Source organism: Bubalus bubalis, chromosome 20, assembly GCF_019923935.1.
Source record: "Bubalus bubalis isolate 160015118507 breed Murrah chromosome 20, NDDB_SH_1, whole genome shotgun sequence".
In the NCBI taxonomy this organism is placed as follows: domain Eukaryota; kingdom Metazoa; phylum Chordata; class Mammalia; order Artiodactyla; family Bovidae; genus Bubalus; species Bubalus bubalis.
In genome coordinates, this window is record NC_059176.1 from 48932279 (window position 1) to 48954897 (window position 22619).

The following is a 22619-nucleotide window of genomic DNA, read 5'->3' on the forward strand; positions in this document are numbered from 1 at the left end:
CCCATGGACGGAGGAGCCTGGTAGGCTGCAGTCCATGGGGTTGCTAAGAGTCGGACACGACTGAGCAACTTCACTTTCACTTTTCACTTTCATGCATTGGAGAAGGAAAGGGCAACCCACTCCAGTGTTCTTGCCTGGAGAATCCCAGGGACGGGGGAGCCTGTTGGGCTGCCGTCTATGGGGTCGCACCGAGTCAGACACGACTGAAGCGACTTAGCAGCAGCAGCAGCACTAAATGCCTATATTATGCTGTGAAGTTCCTAAGGTCTTGGTGCTTGGTTCAGTTCAGTTCAGTTCCTCAATTGTGTCTGACTCTTTGTGACCCCATGAATCGCAGCACGCCAGGCCTCCCTGTCTATCACCAACTCCCGGAATTCACCCAAACTCATGTGCATCGAGTTGGTGATGCCATCCAGCCATCTCATCCTCTGTCATCCCCTTCTCCTCCTGCCCCCAATCCCTCCCAGCATCAGGGTCTTTTCCAGTGAGTCAACTCTTAGCATGAGGTGGCCAAAGTACTGGAGTTTCAGCCTCAGCATCAGTCCTTCCAATGAACACCCAGGACTGGTCTCCTTTAGGATGGACTGGTTGGATGTCCTTGCAGTCCAAGGGACTCTCAAGAGTCTTCTCCAGTACCACAGTTCAAAAGGATCAATCCTTTGGCACTCAGCTTTCTTCAGAGTCCAACTCTCACATCCAGACATGACCACAGGAAAAACCATAGTCTTGACTAGACAGACCTTTGTTGGCAAAGTAATATCTCTGCTTTTGAATATGCTATCTAGGTTGGTCATAACTTTCCTTCCAAGGAGGAAGCATCTTTTAATTTCATGGCTGCAGTCACCATCTGCAGTGATTTTGGATTCCCAAAAAATAAAGTCTGACACTGTTTCCACTGTTTCTCCATCTATTTCCCATGAAGTGATGGGACCAGATGCCATGATCTTCGTTTTCTGAATGTTGAGCTTTAAGCCAACTTTTTCACTCTCCTCTTTCACTTTCATCAAGAGGCTTTTTAGTTCCTCTTCACTTTCTGCCATAAGGGTGGTGTCATCTGCATGTCTGAGATTATTGATATTTCTTCCAGCAATCTTGATTCCAACTTGTGCTTCTTCCAGTCCAGCGTTTCTCATGATGTACTCTGCATATAAGTTAAATAAGCAGGGTGACAATATACAGCCTTGACGTACTCCTTTTCCTATTTGGAACCAGTCGGTTGTTCCATGTCCAGTTCTAACTGTTGCTTCCTGACCTGCATATAGGTTTCTCAAGAGGCTGATGCTTGGTACAGGCACACAAATATTTTAATGGAACAGGATCAAAAGTGTAGAAATATACATAGGAATGGTACTTGTGTTGCAATTGCTATTTTTAAAAGAGAGATCAACGTAGGTCTCTTCCTTGTTCCATTCACAGAAAAAACTACCATGTGTATAAAAGAGTGAAATGTGCAAAAAAAAAAAAAAAAAAAAAAAAAAACTAAAAAACAAAAACACTACCAAGTATTAGAAGAAAGTACAGGAGAATTTATTTATAATCTTGAGATAGAGAAAGCCTTCTTAAGTGCAATGGCTGTAAAGAAAAGGTTGAAAATTCTGACTATAACAGAATCTAAAATGTCTTTACAACAGAAAAGTACATAAAGTAAAAAAGGGAAACAACAGATTGGAAGAAAATATGTAATTGGCAAAAAATTCACAGGCAATTCACAGAAGACAAAACCTCAATAGCCAATAAAAATATGAGGAGGTTAATGAAAATTAACATGAGACAATATTTTGTTTCATCAATTTGCACAAAAATTAATAATATCAAGGTTAACCAGGCTGTGGAGAAATTGATTGAATGTAAATTGTCATGTCATTTTTGGAGGACAATTTAATAGGATCTATATTAAAACTAAAATTGCACACATCCTTCAGAAGCACTCAGGTACACAAAGAAGAGTTTACAAAGTTTTTCACTGCGTTATATAAAAGCCACAAATTAGGAAAACCTTCAATAACACCAATGGATGAACAACCAAATAAACTACGGTACATCTTTAGTAGGAATAGAACAGAGGAAAAGAACAAGGTAGGTATGTCTGACATTGCAAAACTTTGCCAATAAGTTGATTAGTACAAAAATGCAAGTTCATAAGGAAATCTGTATAGTATGATGCCACTTATATAGAAGAAAATTCCCATAAAATGAAAGTATATTTTTCAAAATAAACTGATATCTGAATCAAACTATATACTAAAGGCCTATAGAAAACACACACCAAGATAATAATGGTGATGATCTCTGGAGAGGGCTGCTGAGTCTGCATTACTTGGTTCTTCCCAAAGTGATGTGTTCACATAGCATTTGTATAATTTGAGACAAAACGTTAATTTTAAAAGGGATAAAGGAAAGGCCTCTGGAGAGAGACTTCCATTTGGAAGTTCACCATTTCTCTTCTGATAGGCTTGAATCCCAAGAGCTAAGCCTCTGGAAAGCGTGGTGTGCTCTTTGCCTCAGAGGCAGAGGCAGGAAGCTCCAGGGAACCCAGTCTGTGCTCTGCTGTATCCCAATACAAACGTGACCTCCAACACCAGAACAGAACAAAGCCCCAAACGTGAGTTTGGTGGGTTGGGCTGCTTACACTGGCAGAGGCAAGCTGGATTCTCTGGGGCCTGAAGTATATATGATTTAGGGGCTCTCTGTAAGAAAGAGAATACAAAGTGCCAATGACCACCTAATACAACTCAGTTCGGGGGCTATTGTGACAGAGGGGAAGTCTGAGTGAGAAGTTATGGTGGTGGTCTTAAGTGATTATGGTTAAAACATGTCACTTTTTCCAATTTTACAAAAGTCTGTGGCCATGTGAAAACACCGGCAGGGCCCCTGTCTCAGGGAAACCCACCCCTGAACAAATGACTTGGGTCAGTTCTCCTCAAGAATGAGGCACAAGATCAAATCACAGAGAATGTGAAAACAGTGCCCTGGTAAGAATATTTTATTAATATATTTGACATTTAAGGTACCTTTAAAATCAAAATAAAAATTTCTAACATTCAAGTTAAATCTCTTTGGAGATATTCTTTAAAGTTTCTTACCGTATCTAAACTATCTGCAGTCACAGAATCAGGAGTGTTCTGGGGAGAAAAATGAGAAATTAATTCATGATGGGTTTGGTATATGCTCCCCTTCTTCCTTTAATTTTTTGCGTTGCTCCTTCTTCCCCTCAATCACTTGTGAGATGTGAACTCATCCCCATAGACATGGAGGGCCAGTATTTGTGTGGTCCTCTGGCCTGTAGGATTTTAATACATGATACCCATTCTCTAGGATCTTAAAACCTATTTGGGGAAACAAGAAATCATTAGTGACGTTAAGAGAGAATATGAGTGAAAGGGAGGGGTCAGCTAGGAGACTATCACAAAAATCTAAGTGAATATTTCTGATTGACAAAATATATCAGTGATGTTGACAATTATTATTTATAAGTAACTCTAAATATAATTCATAGTACAAGAGCTGCCACTGTAACTGGCATAAGTTGCTTGCTTCTCAGTGTATGGAAACAGTGAATCATGCTGGCAAATCACCCCATTCCAAGGTGCTCGTCCCACTCGGATAATAAGTTAATCCCTCAAAAAATGTATCTGTTGGGCACTGAGTAGGATGCCATGGGGATGGTGACAAAAAGAAGCAGAAGGTACAACAACCTAGAAATTTACCATCTAGTTAGGAGAAAAGAACTGCTACTGCTGCTGCTAAGTCGCTTCAGTCGTGTCCGACTCTGTGCGACCCCATAGACGGCAGCCCACCAGGCTCCCCCGTCCCTGGGATTCTCCAGGCAAGAGCACTGGAGTGGGTTGCCATTTCCTTCTCCAATGCATGAAAGTGAAAGTGAAAGTGAAGTCGCTCAGTCGTGCCCAACTCTTAGCGACTCCATGGACTGCAGCCTACCAGGCTCCTCTGTCCGTGGGATTTTCCAGGCAAGAGTATTGGAGTGGGGTGCCATTGCACAATAGGATAGTATATGAGAAGTGTCAAAGAGAGGTACAAAGAATAGATTCTGTAAGAGTTTAGAGGAGGAATGTCTCTGGGCCAGTAACTCTCCCAGAGATACAAAAAAATCACACCTTGCTATGAAGACATTCACTGGAGAAAAAGGGCATTTATTCAAAGCCACTCAATGTACTTGGCATTGAATGTGAGTCTCAATCTTGGTCTCATAGATTAATTTCACTAACACTTTATAGCACATAGCACAATATGTTTTAAAGGCGTCCTTGATGAACTATGGAATGAGGTTCGTGACATTGTACAGGAGATAGGGATCAAGACCATCCCCATGGAAAAGAAATGTAAAAAAGCAAAATGGCTGTCTAGGGAGGCCTTACAAATGGCTGTGAAAAGAAGAGAAGCGAAAAGCAAAGGAGAAAAGGAAAGATATAAACATCTGAATGCAGAGTTCCAAAGAATAGCAAGGAGAGATAAGAAAGCCTTCTTCAGCGATCAATGCAAAGAAATAGAGGAAAACAACAGAATGGGAAAGACTAGAGATCTCTTCAAGAAAATCAGAGATACCAAAGGAACATTTCATGCAAAGATGGGCTCGATAAAGGACAGAAATGGTATGGACCTAACAGAAGCAGAAGATATTAAGAAGAGGTGGCAAGAATACACAGAAGAACTGTACAAAAAAGATCTTCACGACCCAGAAAATCACGATGCTGTGATCACTCACCTAGAGCCAGACATCCTGGAATGTGAAGTCAAGTGGACCTTACAAAGCATCACTATGAACAAAGCTAGTGGAGGTGATGGAATTCCAGTTGAGCTATTTCAAATCCTGAAAGATGATGCTGTGAAAGTGCTGCACTCAATACACCCTCAAATTTGGAAAACTCAGCAGTGGCCACAGGACTGGAAAAGGTCAGTTTTCATTGCAATTCCAAAGAAAGGCAATGCCAAAGAATGCTCAAACTACCGCACAATTGCACTCATCTCACACACTAGCAAAGTAACGCTCAAAATTCTCCAAGCCAGGCTTCAGCAATATGTGAACCGTGAACTTCCTGATGATCAAGCTGGTTTTAGAAAAGGCAGAGGAACCAGAGATCAAATTGCCAACATCCGCTGGATCATGGAAAAAGCAAGAGAGTTCCAGAAAAGCATCTATTTCTGCTTTATTGACTATGCCAAAGCCTTTGACTGTGTGGATCACAATAAACTGTGGAAAATTCTTCAAGAGATGGGAATACCAGACCACCTGATCTGCCTCTTGAGAAATTTGTATGCAGGTCAGGAAGCAACAGTTAGAACTGGACATGGAACAACAGACTGGTTCCAAATAGGAAAGGAGTACGTCAAGGCTGTATATTGTCACCCTGCTTATTTAATGTATATGCAGAGTACATCATGAGAAACACTGGACTGGAAGAAACACAAGCTGGAATCGAGATTGCTGGGAGAAATATCAATAACCTCAGATATGCAGATGATACCACCCTTATGGCAGAAAGTGAAGAGGAACTCAAAAGCCTCTTGATGAAAGTGAAAGAAGAGAGTGAAAAAGTTGGCTTAAAGCTCAACATTCAGAAAATGAAGATCATGGCATCTGATCCCATCACTTCATGGGAAATAGATGGGGAAACAGTGGAAACAGTGTCAGACTTTATTTTTCTGGGCTCCAAAATCACTACAGATGGTGACTGCAGCCATGAAATTAAAAGACGCTTCCTCCTTGGAAGGAATGTTATGACCAACCTAGATAGCATATTCAAAAGCAGAGACATTACTTTGCCAACAAAGATTCGTCTAGTCAAGGCTATGGTTTTTCCTGTGGTCATGTATGGATGTGAGAGTTGGACTGTGAAGAAGGCTGAGCGCTGAAGAATTGATGCTTTTGAACTGTGGTGTTGGAGAAGACTCTTGAGAGTCCCTTGGACTGCAAGGAGATCCAACCAGTCCATTCTGAAGGAGATCAGCCCTGGGATTTCTTTGGAAGGACTGATGCTAAAGCTGAAACTCCAGTACTTTGGCCACCTCATGCAAAGAGTTGACTCGTTGGAAAAGACTCTGATGCTGGGAGGGATTGGGGGCAGGGGGAGAAGGGGATGACAGAGGATGAGATGGCTGGATGGCATCACTGACTCGATGGACGTGAGTCTCAGTGAAATCCGGGAGTTGGTGATGGACAGGGAGGCTTGGCGTGCTGCGATTCATGGGGTTGCAAAGAGTCGGACACGACTGAGCAACTGATCTGATCTGATAAATTGATATTTGTTGTTGATTAAAAAAAATAATAATAAGTACACTTTGGGAATTCCCTGGTGGTCCAATGGTTAGGACTGTGCACTTCCACTGGGGTGGGCATGGATTCGATCCCTGGTCGGGGAGCTCAGGTCCTACATGCCACACACAATGCAGCCAATATATATAATAACTGCACATCAGATAGATGAGAAAATTGTCTTAAAATCTTTTTTGCTTAAATATTGTATTTTAAAGAGATGGCATGAGTCCCAGGGATCACATATAATTAAACTGAAATAGTAGATTTCTACCTACCTTCTAAGAATAATATGAAGAATACATTTATTCCCATATATTTAGAACAACTCCTTTATACCATAATCTGGAGAGTGTAGTGGAGAGACATGGAAGGATTATTTCAGCCCAGGAGGGGAAAAAATATATCTATTAGTCAGAGTCAAAAAAAACAACACTCTCCCAGAGAAATGCCTGGGAGTGGTCTTGGTGGAGAGGCAACTCCCAGAGGAGAGAGATACCATGTTCCACTGTTTAAGACCCCTCGGCTTTTTAACCATCTTATTTTAACCGATGCAAACTGACTTGAGAGACACAGGCCAGGGTGCCTCTTGTCCTGTCTTACAGCCTCCAGACGGGCTCCTTCATCTTGACATTGCAAGGAGGAGGTGCACTAGATGTGGGCAGGGAGGAACATATCAGTTGAAGACAGGTGTTACCTACCAATTGCAGCTGCTGTCTGACTTTCTTCTTTGTATTTATGGCAAGTTGGGGGTACTGCACTTCCTTGACCCAAGACTCCTTGGGCAGCTTATACACATCCAGCCAAATGTCCCCAGCTCCTGCATTGGGAAACCAAGGAACCGTTGAGCAACCGCAAGCAGGCAATGAGTTTCCTCAGAGAAACGGCTCATCTTCTCAGAACCACTGACACAGAGGCCAGTGGGCACCTTCAAAACAGTAATTTTGACAAACGGAAGGAGACGTGGTTCTGTAGCGGTTGTTGCCAGTCCTCACTCACCGAGAGTCCTGAGCTCTCTCCCTGGGCCACTGCCTCTAACTGGAGATGGGCTTCTCGCCCTCACAGCGACAATGTAACAGTTTTAACCTGACTGTCCACGCTGCCTGGTCCCCACGCTTTCTAGGTTCCAAACGATAAATTCCACTGACGTTTTGTGTTACAGCTATTCCCACCTGGGGAGGAAAGTGGCATATACAGAAGCAGTAACCGAGAGGGGTATGGCTGACAACGGGCTAGAATTGAATTCTGAGAGATGCCTCAGGAGAATTCTTCTGACCAATATTTGAGGAGATGACAACCCATGGGGTGGCTGTGAGCACTTTATCTTGTCAAAGAAACATGCTCAGCTTCTGTACTGAATACCTGCCAACCCAGGAAAAGTTACTTTCCTAGAATGGGATTCTGGCTAAATGTTTCCTTAAAAAAGTAATCATATAGACATCTTGTTTTCAGACTTTTGGACTCCAGAGCTGTGGGGGAATAAATGTCTGTAATTTTAAGCCAGCTAGTTGGTGGTACTTTGCTATAACTGCCCTAACAAACTACTACAGATAGTATAAAAGTTTCCTTTGGTGCATAAAGCATTACAAAATAGGTATCTTTCTCCAGCACCTAACATCTGAGGGACCTGGGGCAAGAATCTAAATAGAGGCCGAGACGCCAAATGTCTAATTATTTAAAAGTTAAAAGTCAAGCTAATAATCATTTGGATAAAATACATTCTATTATCACAGGAATAATTGCAACAAGCAAGATCCAATGTTGAATGCTAAAACTGGTGGGCAAAACTTTAATGACAAACAGGATATTTGCATAATCTCCAAGTATCTCCCCCTAAATGTTTATCAGTCACTGTGGAGGTTTCAACATAGGTCTCAAAATTCTCTGATCATCCTACATCCAGAAAATGGTGTTTACATTCTCTCCCCTCGAGTGTGGTCTGGACCTAGAGCATGGAAGGGGAAAAACAGTCGCGCAACCATGGAGAAAGCGGGCAGATCACTTTAAGTGATTGGGGTTAACATCAGCAGTGGTGCTATCACATACCCCCCAATATAATTCAATGAAAAGAGCATTTCACCTCTGTGAGATCTTCCCCCAAATCCTTAACCCCAGTTTGAATCATGAGGAAAAATTCAAACTGAAAATCAGGGCCATTGCATAAAATACCTGACTGGTACTCCTCAAACATATTGAGGTCATGAAAGACAAGGTAAGACCAAGACATCACACATATAGGTACAGTGTGAAAAGATGATGACCGAATGCAATATGATATCCTGGATTGTACCTTGGAGCCAAAAAAAAATTATCTAGGAAAAACTGGCAAAATCTGAAAAAAAAATCTGTAGTTTATTGTATTGTACCAATGTTATTTGCTTAATTTTGACAAATGTACCATGGTTATATTAAATGTTGGTATTAGGGACACTAGGTGAAAGATATAAGGGAACTCAGTCATATCTTTGCAACTCTTCTGTAAATTATATCTAAATAAAAGGGTTGGAGGGCTTCCCTTGGCTCAGTGGTAAAGAATCTGCCTGCCAATGCAAGGGACACGAGTTTGATCCCTGGTCTGGGAAGATCCCACGTGGTAAGGAGCACCACACCACCGAGCCTGCACTCCAGAGCCTGGGAGCTGCAGCTACTGAACCCACATCCTGCAACTGCCGAGGCCAGCACATCCTAGAGTCCGTCCTAAGCAACAAGAGAACCCACCACAGTAAGAAGACCATACACTGCAACTAGAGACTAGGCCCTGCTCTTCAAAACTATGGAAAAGCACATGCAGTAGCAAAGGCCCAGCACATCCAAAAATAAAATAAAATTGTTTTTAAAAGTAAAATGTTTTTTGGGGAAAGTGATTATCTGGACGATACTGGAAATCTGAATCTTCTGAAGAGCCTTTGGTCAGTCTTACCTTGTAGGAGCAAGGCTGCAAAGTTCCCTCCTTTAGAAATTTCCATCTTTATACAGGTGGTTTGCTTGCTGGTGTCCTCCTAAAAAGAAGAGAGAAGCAGATAGAATAAGTTCAGCCTGATGAGAGAGGACAGTGTATTTCAGGGCCTTTTGTAGTTCACATCAGGAAAAAAATCCTTCTAAAGATTGAGGCATAAAAAGATGCCTCAAATTGCTTCAGACTTTCCATTTTTGTATAGGAATTGGACAAGACTGCATATAAAGTAGTAGAACTCAATTTTCCATCTAAAGGATTTTGGAGTTATTTCCTGGTTTCATAAATACTCCTGATCATTTGCAGTGATTTCATACTATCTGATCTTCTGGTCAGGTTGCAAACCCTACAGACCTATGACTAGCTCTTTTCAAAATGTGTTGAAAAGAGTTCTATATGACAATGAAAACTCTGGTCAGTTGCTTGAAAAAAAGGCTCTGTCTAGGCTATAGTACTGCCATAGTCTGATTTGGCTCATAAACAACATCTATTTCTCACATTCCATGATTTCCAAGGATTTCTGGCAGATTCAGTGTCTGCTAAGACCTAGCTTCCTGGCTCATGGACTGCCTGCCACCTCTGTGTCATGTGGTGGAAGGGTTGAGGGAGCTCTCTTGGGTGGTAATTCCACTCATGAGAACTCTGGCCTCATGACCTAATCGCCTCCCACACTGGGGATCAGAATTTCAACATGAATTTTAGGGGCACAAAAATATTCAGTCCATATCAAGTAGAGACTGAATGGAACCCTAGTATGAAACTTGCTTGAATTTTCAGCAAGGTGAAAAAGACTCAATGTATACAGATGTGCTATACCTTTCAGGGGCTCTAAGACTAGCAAAATTAGGTGCCTAGAAGAATTAGGCTAGTAAGCCCCCTAAGTTATTTAAGGAGAGGGAGTTTTAAACATTTAGTTTTTCTTTCACTTTCTTGTTTAAAAATGGAAGTATATTTGATGTACAATATGAAAGTGAAATCTGAAATTGAAGTCGCTTAGTTGTCTCTGACTCTTTGCGACCCCATGGACGGTAGCCTACCAAGGCTCTGCGATCCATGGGATTTTCCAGGCAAGAATACTGGAGTGGGCTGCCATTTCCTTCTCCAGGGGATCTTCCCTACCCAGGGATCGAACCTGGGTCTCCTGCATTGCAGACAGACGCTCTACCATCTGAGCCACTAGGGAAGCCCGATGTACAGTATGCTGCTGCTGCTGCTGCTAAGTTGCTTCAGTCGTGTCCGACTCTGTGTGATCCCATAGACAGAAGCCCACCAGGCTCCCCCATCCCCGGGATTCTCCAGGCAAGAATACTGGAGTGGGTTGCCATTTCCTTCTCCAATGCATGAAAGTGAAAAGTGAAAGGGAAGTCACTCAGTCATGTCCGACTCTTAGCGACCCCATGGACAGTAGCCTACCAGGCTCCGCGATCCATGGGATTTTCCGGGCAAGAATACTGGAGTGGGCTGCCATTTCCTTCTCCAGGGGATCTTCCCAACCCAGGGATCGAACCTGGGTCTCCTGCATTGCAGACAGACGCTTTACCATCTGAGCTACTAGGAAAGCCTGATGTACAGTATAGTGATTCCCAATTTTTAAAGTGTACACTCCATTTATAGTTATTATAAAATATTGGCTATGTTCCCCATATTTTTCAAAATATTCTTGTAGCTCATTTTACACATAATAGTTTGTATCTCTTAATTCTGTAATCCTATATTACTCCTCTCTACTTCTCCGTACCCCTTGTAAGTACTAGTTTGTTCTCTATATCTGTTTCTTGGTTTTTTTCTTTTTTGTCCTATTAACTAGTTTGCTATATTTTTTAGATTCCACATAAAAGTGATATCATACAATATTTGTCTTTTTTCACTTAGCATCAGTTCAGTCGCTCAGTCCTGTCTGACTCTTTGCGACCCCATGAATCGCAGCACACCAGGCCTCCCTGTCCATCACCAACTCCCGGAGTTCACTCAAACTCATGTCCATCGAGTCAGTGATGCCTTCCAGCCATCTCATCCTCTGTCGTCCCCTTCTCCTCCTGCCCCCAATCCCTCCCAGCATCAGAGTCTTTTCCAATGAGTCAACTCTTCGCATGAGGTGGCCAAAGTACTGGAGTTTCAGCTTTAGCATCATTCCTTCCAAAGAAATCCCAGGGCTGATCTCCTTCAGAATGGACTGGTTGGATCTCCTTGCAGTCCAAGGGACTCTCAAGAGTCTTCTCCAACACCACAGTTCAAAAGGATCAATTCTTCGGTGCTCAGCTTTCTTCACAGTCCAACATTCACATCCATACATGACCACTGGAAAAACCATGGCCTTGACTAGACGGACCTTTGTGGGCAAAGTAATGTCTCTGCTTTTGAATATGCTATCTAGGTTGGTCATAACTTTCCTTCCAAGGAGTAAGCGTCTTTTAATTTCATGGCTGCAATCACCATCTGCAATGGTTTTGGAGCCCAAAAACATAAAGTCTGACACTGTTTCCACTGTTTCTCCATCTATTTCCCATGAAGTGATGGGACCAGATGCCATGATCTTTGTTTTCTGAATGTTGAGCTTTAAGCCAACTTTTTCACTCTCCACTTTCACTTTCATCAAGAGGCTTTTTCGTTGCTCTTCACTTTCTGCCATAAGAGTGGTGTCATCTGCATATCTGAGGTTATTGATATTTCTCCCGGCAATCTTGATTCCAGTTTGTGCTTCTTCCAGCCCAGCGTTTCTCATGATGTACTCTGCATATAAGTTAAATAAGCAGGGTGACAATATACAGCCTTGACGTACTCCTTTCCTATTTGGAACCAGTCTGTTGTTCCATGTCCAGCTCTAACTGTTGCTTCCTGACCTGCATATAGGTTTCTCAAGAGGCAGGTCAGGTGGTCTGGTATTCCCATCTCTTTCAGAATTTTCCACAGTTTATTGTGATCCACACAGTCAAAGGCTTTGGCATAGTCAATAAAGCAGAAATAGATGTTTCTCTGGAACTCTCTTGCTTTTTCTATGATCCAGCGGATGTTGGCAATTTGATCTCTGGTTCCTCTGCCTTTTCTAAAACCAGCTTGAACATCTGGAAGTTCATGGTTCACATATTGCTGAAGCCTGGCTTGGAGAATTTTGAGCGTTACTTTGCTAGCGTGTGAGATGAGTGCAATTGTGCGATAGTGTGAGCATTCTTTGGCATTGCCTTTCTTTGGGATTGCAATGAAAACTGACCTTTTCCAGTCCTGTGGCCACTGCTGAGTTTTCCAAATTTGCTGGCGTATTGAGTGCAGCACTTTCACAGCATCGTCTTTCAGGATTTGAAATAGCTCAACTGGAATTCCATCACCTCCACTAGCTTTGTTTGTAGTGATGCTTTCTAAGGCCCACTTGACTTCACATTCCAGGATGTCTGGCTCTAGGTGAGTGATCACAGCATTGTGGTTATCTGGGTCGTGAAGATCTTTTTTGTACAGTTCTTCTGTGTATTCTTGCCACCTCTTCTTAATATCTTCTGCTTCTGTTAGGTCCATACCATTTCTGTCCTTTATCGAGCCCATCTTCGCATGAAATGTTCCCTTGGTATCTCTAGTCTTTCCCATTCTGTTGTTTTCCTCTATTTCTTTGCATTGATCACTGAAGAAGGCTTTCTTATCTCTCCTTGCTATTCTTTGGAACTCTGCATTCAGATGCTTATATCTTTCCTTTTCTCCTTTGCTTTTTGCTTCTCTTCTTTTCACAGCTATTTGTAAGGCTTCCCCAGACAGCGATTTTGCTTTTTTGCATTTCTTTTCCATGGGGATGGTCTTGATCCCTGTATCCTGTACAATGTTTAGGAGACAATCCCTGTCTCCTAAACACTATTGGTGTGTTGTAATTCACTAACATTATTTTGTGTATAATGTCCCTGTCAAGTTTAGATATCACAGTTCTGCTGGTCACAGTTCTGAAATGAGTTGATGAGTATTCTTTGTATCTTTTTTTAAAGAGATTTCTTTTTACATAAAATTTAAAAACAGTTTTCCCTGGTGGTTCAGATGGTAAAGTGTCTGCCTGCAATGCGGGAGACCTGGGTTCGATCCCTGGGTCGGGAATATCCCCTGGAGAAGGAATTGGCAACCCACTCCAGTACTCTTGTCTGGAAAATTCCATGGATGGAGGAGCCTGGTAGGCTACAGTCCATGGGATCACAAAGAGTTGGACATGACTGAGCAACTTCACAAAGGCACAGATATTAAAGGTACAACTTGATGAGCTTGGACATATTTAAATGATGAGTTTGGACATTTTATATTAAAGGGTCACTAGTCAGGGGGGCAGTGGGGTTTCTCGGAGCTCTCTGGGGTCCACTCTCTGCCCCTAATACTGATTAAAGTCTTATAGCATCTTTTAATAATCTATTTTTGACTGTGCTGGGTCTGCATTGCTATGCACGGGCTTTATCCAGTTGGGCAAGCGGGGGTTACTCTCTGTTGCAGTGCGTGGGCTTCTCATTGTGGTGGCTCCTTTTGTTGTGGAACACGGGCTCTAGTGCCTCAGTCATTGCGGTAGTTGCTCGTGGGCTCCAGAGCTCCGGCTCAGTAGTTGTGGTGCACAGGCTTAGCTGCTCCGCGGCATATGGGATCTTCCCAGACCAGGGAGCTAACCTGTGTCCCCTGCATTGGCAGGCAGATTCCAATCTACTGTACTACCAAGGAAGTCCCCAACAGCATCTTTTGATGAGCATAAGTTTTAAATTTGTTTTATTAGGGATATGATAATAACATAATAAACTGTGCATATTTAAACTGTACAATTTGATTAGTTTAGACATATATAGATCCCTTGAAACCAGCACCACAATCAAGATAAGGAACATATCCATTCCTCCTGCCCCCTTGTAAGCCTTCCTTCCACCCCTCTCCCAACCTACCCCAGGCAAAAACTGGCATTCCCTGTCCCTAGATTAGTTTTGTATCTTCTTGAATTTCATAGAAATGGAATCATACAGTATATATGTATTCTTTTTTGTCAGACTTCTTTCACTCAGCCTAATTATTCTGAGATGTAGCCATGCTGTGATCAGATCAGATCAGATCAGATCAGTCGCTCAGTCATGTCCGACTCTTTGCGACCCTATGAATCGCAGCATGCCAGGCCTCCCTGTCCATCAGCAACTCCCGGAGTTCACTCAGACTCACGTCCATCGAGTCAGCGATGCCATCCAGCCATCTCCTCCTCTGTCGTCCCCTTCTCCTCCTGCCCCCAATCCCTCCCAGCATCAGAGTCTTTTCCAATGAGTCAACTCTTCGCATGAGGTAGCCAAAGTACTGTAGTTTCAGCTTTAGCATCAGTCCTTCCAAAGAAATCCCAGGGCTGATCTCCTTCAGAATGGACTGGTTGGATCTCCTTGCAGTCCAAGGGACTCTCAAGAGTCTTCTCCAACACCACAGTTCAAAAGCATCAATTCTTCGGTGCTCAGCCTTCTTCACAGTCCAACTCTCATATCCATACATGACCACAGGAAAAACCATAGCCTTGACTAGACGGACCTTTGTGGGCATAGTAATGTCTCTGCTTTTGAATATGCTATCTAGGTTGGTCAGAACTTTCCTTCCAAGGAGTAAGCATCTTTTAATTTCATGGCTGCAGTCACCATCTGTAGTGATTTTGGAGCCCAGAAAAATAAAGTCTGACACTGTTTCCACTGTTTCCCCATCTATTTCCCGTGAAGTGGTGGGACCGGACACCATGATCTTCGTTTTCTGAATGTTGAGCTTTAAGCCAACTTTTTCACTCTCCACTTTCACTTTCATCAAGAGGCTTTTGAGTTCCTCTTCACTTTCTGCCATAAGGGTGGTGTCATATGTGTATCTGAGGTTATTGATATTTCTCCCGGCAACGCTTTTTACTGCTGAGCAGTATGTGCCAAGATCGATTTAGCCATTTACCTGTTGATGGGTGCGGAGTGGTTTCTGGTTTCTGGCTACGACAAAGAAAGCTGCTAGGAACGTCCATGTACAAATCTTCATATGGAAATATACTTTCATTTCTCCCAGGCAAATATCTGGGAGTGGAATGGCCACATCATATGGTGGGTGTACGTTTAACGTCTTTGTAAAAAATACCTGCCAAAGTGGTTGAGGCACCAGTCTTCACCACCAGCAGTGATGTGAGTCCCAGCTGTCTCATCGTGCTGCCAGCACTTGGTGTGGTCTGTCTTTTCAATTTTAGGCATTCCAGTACACATGCAGTGATAGATCATGATTTTAATTTGTATTTTCCCTAATGACTAATGGTAGTGAACATCTTATTTATCTTCTATATATTCTTTGGTGAACTGTCTTTTTTTTTTTTTTTTTCCCTCAAGATATTTGTTCATTTTAAAAACCTGTGTTGTTTTTCTTATTTTTGAGTTTGAGAGTTCTTTATATCTTCTAGATACAAGTCTCTTATCAGATATGTGATTTGCAATTATTTGCTCCTAGTCTATAACTTGCCTTTGTATTCTTTTAACAGTGTCTTTTGTAGAACATAAGGTTTTAGTTTTGATGAAGTCTGACTTATCAGTTTTTTTTCTTGTATGAAATACAGTTTTGGTATTGTAGTTTAAAAAAATCTTTGCCTAACAAAGGTCACAAAGACTTGCCCCTGTGTTTTCTTCTAAAGGTTTTATAGTTTTTTATTTTTCATATAGCTCAAATGATCCATTTTGAGTTAATTTTTGCATATCACATGAGGCCTGAGAGATTCCTAATAGCTCGGTTGGTAAAAAAATCCGCCTGCAATGCAAGAGACCCCAGTTCAATTCCTGGGTTGGGAAGATCCAGTGGAGAAGGGATAGGCTACCCACTCCAGTATTCTTGGGCTTCCATGGTAGCTCAGCTGGTAAAGAATCTGCCCACAATGCAGGAGACCTGGGTTTGATTCCTGGGTTGGGAAGATCCCCTGGAGAAGGGAACAGCTACCCACTCTAGTATTCTGTCCTGGAGAATTCCATGGACTGTGTAGTCCATGGGGTCACAAAGAGTCGGATGCAACTGAGAGACTTTCATTCACTCACATGAGGCATGAGACGTTTCTTTGATGAAGTCCCATTTCAGTTTTTTTCTCTTACAATTAGTGCCTTTTATGTCCTAAGAAATCTTTGCTTGCCGCAAGGTTGCAAAAACCATTTCCTGTATTTTCTTTAAAAAGGATAATGTCTTTGCCCTTTAAAGTTAAGTCTATAATTCATTTCTAATTTTTATATATGATGTGACATAGGGTTGAGCTTCATTCCTTCCCCCAATATGTTTATCCAGCATTCCAGCATCATTCCAGCATCCCCCACACACACTGAATTGCTTTGGGCTCATCAGTAATATTTTTTATAAAATAAACTGCAATTAAAAATATACTCTTAGCAATACCTCCTCCTTTTTGGGTTTGTTAATTTAAAAAACACTTTCAGAAACCTACAGTATGCAGGCAAGGTACTAGGAATAAGAAATATATGGGTCCATGTCCTCTGCTCTCAAAGAACTTACATCCAGGAGAAGAAACAGTCATAAAAACAAATAAGTATGGAGGGTGGAGAAACACTGTGATAGAAATTCTGTTCTATATGGTGGTGACACAGGAGGGAAAGGTCAACTTCTCTTGGGAAAGTATCTCAGAGAAGACGATGTCTGAGCTGGTCTTGAGGAATGAGAGCAACTTACGAGGCACACATAGGAGGCAGGGAAACAAGGAGAGCTTTCTAGGCGGGGGGAAGAGTATGGGTAAGAGAACAGGATGTGAAGCAGCCTGGAAAATTTAGGGACTTGTAAGTAGTTATTAGGGCTTCCCTGGTGGCTCAGTGGTAAAGAATCCGCCTGCCAATGCAGGAGACATTGGTTCGATGCCTGGGTTGGGAAGATCCTCTAAAGAAGGAAATGGCTATCCTCTGCAGTATTCTTGCCTGGAGAATTCCATGGACAGAGGAGCCTGGTGGGTTATAGCCCATGGGGTCGCAAAAGAGTCGGACACAACATAGCAACTCAACAACAACAAAGTCATTATGAGATATGTTGATCTGGTGCTCAATTTGGACTGGAATTCCTTAGTAATTTTCTTCTCTTGACAAGAGGGTAAATAAATCCAAGGCATTCAGTATGTACTCTCTGATGGCGGGGGATCTTTCTGTTGGATATTCTGGATGAAGCTCCCTGGCCAGGAAGGTCTCTACTTCTCTCTACTCTAGGATAGCTGTAATTGCCTCCATGTTAAAAGTAAACTTGATTTGCTACAGCTTTTGGCCAAGCTATCGATGAAAGAACAGGAGCTTACCGATTCATTGATGGCTTTGATGAGGTAAAGACCATCCTTATAAAAATAGAACAGTCGAACAATACCTGAAACAGAAAAATAAGGAAGATTGAGAGACAGACAAGTGAGCTGAAGACAAATTGGAATTTTATATATTTGACTTTCTGAAATATCATAAGCTCGTGCATTATTAGGATTCCTCCCTAGCCCCTCCACTGCCTGTGATCATCTTGGTTTCCTGGCCTTCTTCCACCCCTCACTTGAAATGTTCAAGCTATTTTCGCTCTTAGGTCATCTCTAGCTACACTGGCCCTACCTTCTTATTTTAGAATCTGTTTGTAAGCACTTCAGCTACACTGATCCACTCCTTGATTTCTGTCCACCTGTTTTAGCACATCACCCCAGCGTTTCACACTGTCATCCAATCACTTCCTACGGCAGCGGTGGTTTAGTCGCTAAGTCCTGTCTGGCTCTTGCGACCCCATGGACTGTAGCCCACCAGGCTCCTCTGTTGATGGGATTTTCCAGGCAAGACTACTGGAGTGAGTTGCATTTCCTTCTCCAAGGGGTCTTCCAGACCCAGGAATCAAACCCGGGTCTCCTGCATTGCAGGCAGATTCTTTACTGACTGAGCTACGAGAGAAGCCCTCACTTCTGTGAGTGTTCATTACTCCACTTGCGAGTGTATGGATTCTCTGAGGGAAAGGATAGTTTCTTCCTCTGCTATGTGCCTCATCTCTCAAACCCCAGCAAGCTCCCCATGAAGTTAATTTTGTCAATTCAGTAAGTAATTCGGTCATTCTAATTCCCGTTTAACCTAAGGGCTCTAGTATATGATCATCACCCACAAACTTCTTGCCACTTTCTTGAGGTGCCTCCCAGACACTCATAACCTACCTCTATTGCCATAATACAGACTTTGAAGAAGCACCTGGCCCGCTGTGGGTGAAAGTCTAACTCAATCCAATAAATACTCATGAGATATCTGCTCCAAGACCGCAAAGGCGCGAAGGACAACCAAGGCAGTCTCCGCCTTCCCATTTATCACATTCAGAATCACAGAGACATGAAACCAACTGGATATAATGCAGTGTGATAAATGCAATCCTATTGTCAGACCAAACTCCTCCTGAATATCAACATTCCTACTCCAGGTGCCTCAAACATGTACATGCGCAAATGGAAGCTTTCAACTCACAATCCCCTGGAACCTTACTCTCCTATAACTGCTTTTTAAGGAATGGTATCATCTTCTACCCCATTATCTAAAGGCAGAAAGGAGTCATTTTTCTTCACACCCACCACTCCCCAACTCCATACATATGTTCCGTCTCTCACCAAATTTTTCCAATATATTTTCCTTTTCATTTTTTAAGCTTTTTATTTTGAACTAATTTTAGACATATAGAAAAACTGCAAAAATACTACAAAGCATTCCCTTATACCCCTCACCTCACTTCCCCTAGTGTTAACATCTTACAGAACCATACTGCACTTTTCATTTAAACCGCTCCTGCCTTAGTTCAGACCTTCATAATTTCTCTCTTCAATGGATGCACTAGCTCTTCCTGGTCTCCCTACCTTTCCATTTGGGTTTTTCAAACTCCTATCTGGGTGCTCTTCCTAAAACGTCAATGGCATCAGGTCATTCTCCTACAGAAAGAGTATCCTCCAGGATACCGTCCATAGTTCTCTGCACAAAGGTTCCCCTGCCTGGTTCATCCTCAGGCTGAGGGGGGAAAGCAAGCCTCGCGTATGTGAGCAGCAGGACTGCTGAGTGCTGGAAAGGGTGTGGACTCTGGGGCTACACTGCCTGGTTCAAATCCTGCCTGTGCCACTTTCTCTGTTGTTATCTAGTGGCTAAGTCATGTCTGACTCTTTGCAAACCCATGGACTGTAGCCTGCCAGGCTCCTCTGTCCATGGAATTCTCCAGGCAAGAATACTGGAGTGGGTTGCCATTTCCTCCTCCAGGGGATCTTCCCAACTCAGGGATTAAACCTGCATCTCCTGTATTGGCAGGCAGATTCTCTACCACTGAGTCACCCAGGAAGCCTGCTTTCTGCATTACCTCTTCTGAAAAACGAGAATAATAAACTATACCTATCTCCTAGGCTATTGTGAGGGTGAAATGGACCAACATATGTGAAATGTTAGAACAGTGACTGGCACACCATACTGTCCTGCAGATGTTGGCTGCTACTACATGACCAGGGAGAACTCTCCATGTCTGGTCCCTCCCATGCCTGGAAAGAAGATTAAACTGAACAACAGTCTACAGGTACCTGTAAATTAGGCTAAAAACGAAAGAGAGGAACATGTACCCATTTCATCCACAGGAGCAATAAGTATTTCACTCCCCAAATCTGTGGCCCAGATGGAAATGACATCAACATTAAGTTTCTCCCAAACATATAATTGTTTAGCGTTATGCAGATTATAGATAGAGAATCCTTTGCTTCCTCCAATAAACACATAGTCTTGGGAAACATCCATGCAGTTTGGCATTGTGTTGAGCTGGAAAAAGCAAAACAAAGAGAAAAGGAACAGTTTTCATTTACTGCCATCTGCAAGTAATATGAGCTAACTTTTCTTTTTTTGGCAGCGGTGTGCAGCTTGTAGGATTCTCAGTTCTCCAACCAGGATGGAACTTCTGCCCCCTGCAAGGGGAGTGTGGAGCCTTAACCACTGGACCACTAGGGAAGTCCTGAGTTAACTCTTCAAAAAGGGATGCAGGTCCTTCCTAGTTATGGTATCCCACCCAAATGCAGTGCCCATCTAAATATCTTGCCCAGATATCAAGAGAGTCATAGTATTCTACATTTAGGGGAAAGGGGCAAGAGAAAGCAAGGAAGTTGAGAAGAAATGCTCGTTCACAACACCAAGCGTGGCCACAGCCCTGCGATAAGTGGACCAGTGGCCCCATTCCCTGTACTTTGTTCTTCTAGAACACTGTGGAAAGAGTTGTAGCTGACACCTGGGCAGATTCTCAACCACCAAGCAAGACAGCGATTGATACACTCCAAAAGATTTTCAACTAATGATAGGATATAAAAGGTAGATGTGCATAATCTTCAGTTAACCAGAACACCCATCTACCCAGGCAATGACTGCTGCTGCTGCTAAGTCACTTCAGTCATGTCCGACTCTGTGCGACCCCATAGATGGCAGCCCACCAGGCTCCCCCATCCCTGGGATTCTCCAGGCAAGAACACTGGAGTGGGTTGCCATTTCCTTCTCCAATGCATGAAAGTGAAAAGTAAAAGTGAAGTCACTCAGTCGTGTCCAACTCTTCGCGACCCCATGGACTGCAGCCCACCAGGCTCCTCCATCCATGGGATTTTCCAGGCAAGAGTACTGGAGTGGGGTGCTATCGCCTTCTCCGCAGGCAATGACTAGATCCGTTTTAATCAGCATCAGCATGCCTGTAATCTTTCCAACACGCACCTGTCCTACAGGTGAATGAAGATTCCTGGCAGGAATTCCTTCCCTGGAGCAGGTGTTTTCATTTATTACCTTAACACTCAGTTGAGGAGACTTCCCTGGTGTTTCAGTGGTTAAGACTCTGCCTTGAAATTCAGGGGACACGGGTTCGATCCCTGGTCAGAGAGAGAGCCCACATGCCCCAGTTAGTGAGCCCACATGCTCTCGAGCCCCTGTGCTGTAACAAAAGAACCTGCATGACAAAATGAAGATCCCACATGGTGCAACTGAGACCCAACACAGCCAAATAAATAAATAATTAACAAAATAAATGTTAAAACCACCACTTAGTTGAGAAACAAGGCCACCTTGGCAGCTGCTCCATACCTTACTTTCTCTAAGTGGATGGTAGATGGTGGGCGGGGTCCGGCGGAGCTCAGCTTTCTTTGAGGTGTCCCTTGCCTCAATAATTTCCCACGAACGGTCAAACAGTGAGTTCACCATCTTGTTGATCATGCGATATGGCTGGGGTAGGGAATCTTGCTCTTGATCTGGATCCTTGAAGACCCAATCATCTTCATCATCCTTAGACCAGTCCTTCTCTGTCGGGGACGGCACCTCCAGTGTCCCCTTTCTGGTAAAGATGGGGAGCTTCATCTTCTGACTTCGGCTTCCTTTGGGACTTGCCATCACAGAAGATAGTGTTGGAAATGTCTATGAAATTCTGAAAAGCTGGTCAAAGAAGTAAGCCAAGGTAGATAGATAAGGGTAGGACAAGGTAGGACAAGGACAAGGACAAGGTAGAGATAAAAGGGGGAAGTTATCAGAAGACAGCACATCATCCTCCTTAGCATATTCGCTTATGGGCACTATTAATTCTAGAGCCTGGCACCTTCCTCATTACCACCTCACTAAGATATGCTCTTCATTTTAATAAGGATATCAGCAGAGACAGGTTTTGACTATTCATATATTTCAGGCCACCCCAAGATGACATGTGCTATGATGAAAGGAAAGGAATTTGACTTCTTGCTGCCTTTCTTCACCTCCTGATAAGAGAGTGGCTTTCTGTCCCAAATTGAATACACCCTTTCTCTGCAACTTATGCCTTCTCCTGGCTCTTCCATCTCTGCAAATGGCTGTGCTGAAGCCAGCTGGGTAGGGGGCCATGATCCTCTGCTTGTTTTCCTTTCACCTCCAGTCAGGTATAGCGCAAACACTTCCATTCCTTGCTGTCCAGTTTACTCCTTCCTCTCTATTCCCCCTGCTGCCATCCAGCTCTGTAGGCACAGTGCCCAGAGCCTATGAGATTTCAAGGGGTTACAGAAATATCCGAGACCTGAAAAGAAATGGACTAAAAAAGAAAATCCCACAAAATCAAAATAAATATTTATGAAAACATTGACAGCATATCAACTCCACTGTGTGTACATAATATCTAAGTCTATAAGAAAAGAACAAGTAATCTGTATTTTATAAAACTCAAAACTGTACAATTTTAAGAAGGTTTTCAAATGTTACAGTTAATAAAAGGCATTTAATGTGGAACATGGGGTACATTTTAAGATGTTTAATAGGTAGTGGAGTAGGGTCTTGCACTGTTGGAGTGCCTTGGGGCCCTGGGAGCCTTATAAAGGCCCTGGTACCATCATCTTTTCTCACGTGTGAGAGTACATCTGTGATGTTTCCGTGCAAAGTGAGAAGAGACTATCTGGGTCTGAGTCTAAAAGGA

The 22619-nt window shown here is 42.9% G+C and overlaps 1 protein-coding gene and 1 non-coding gene across 10 annotated transcripts in view; both read right to left on the minus strand.

The window, feature by feature from the left end:
* Nucleotides 1–22619, minus strand: part of WDR93 (WD repeat domain 93) — a 54048-nt gene that overhangs the window by 22732 nt on the left and 8697 nt on the right. For 7 of the 9 annotated variants that reach the window (XM_006058211.4, XM_044932763.2, XM_044932764.2 and 4 more), the window contains exons 2-7: nucleotides 21275–21619; nucleotides 19789–19981; nucleotides 17488–17552; nucleotides 9192–9270; nucleotides 6973–7091; nucleotides 3084–3122 (exon numbers count right to left, since the gene is read on the minus strand). In XM_006058211.4, coding sequence (XP_006058273.2) covers nucleotides 3084–3122; nucleotides 6973–7091; nucleotides 9192–9270; nucleotides 17488–17552; nucleotides 19789–19981; nucleotides 21275–21577 — 798 coding nt within the window. In that variant the 5' untranslated portion in view covers nucleotides 21578–21619. The other 2 variants (XM_025270997.2, XM_025270999.2) reach the window with 2 other exon arrangements.
* On the minus strand, nucleotides 10336–10407 carry TRNAC-GCA. Its single transcript has one exon. It is a non-coding gene; the product is annotated as a tRNA-Cys (tRNA).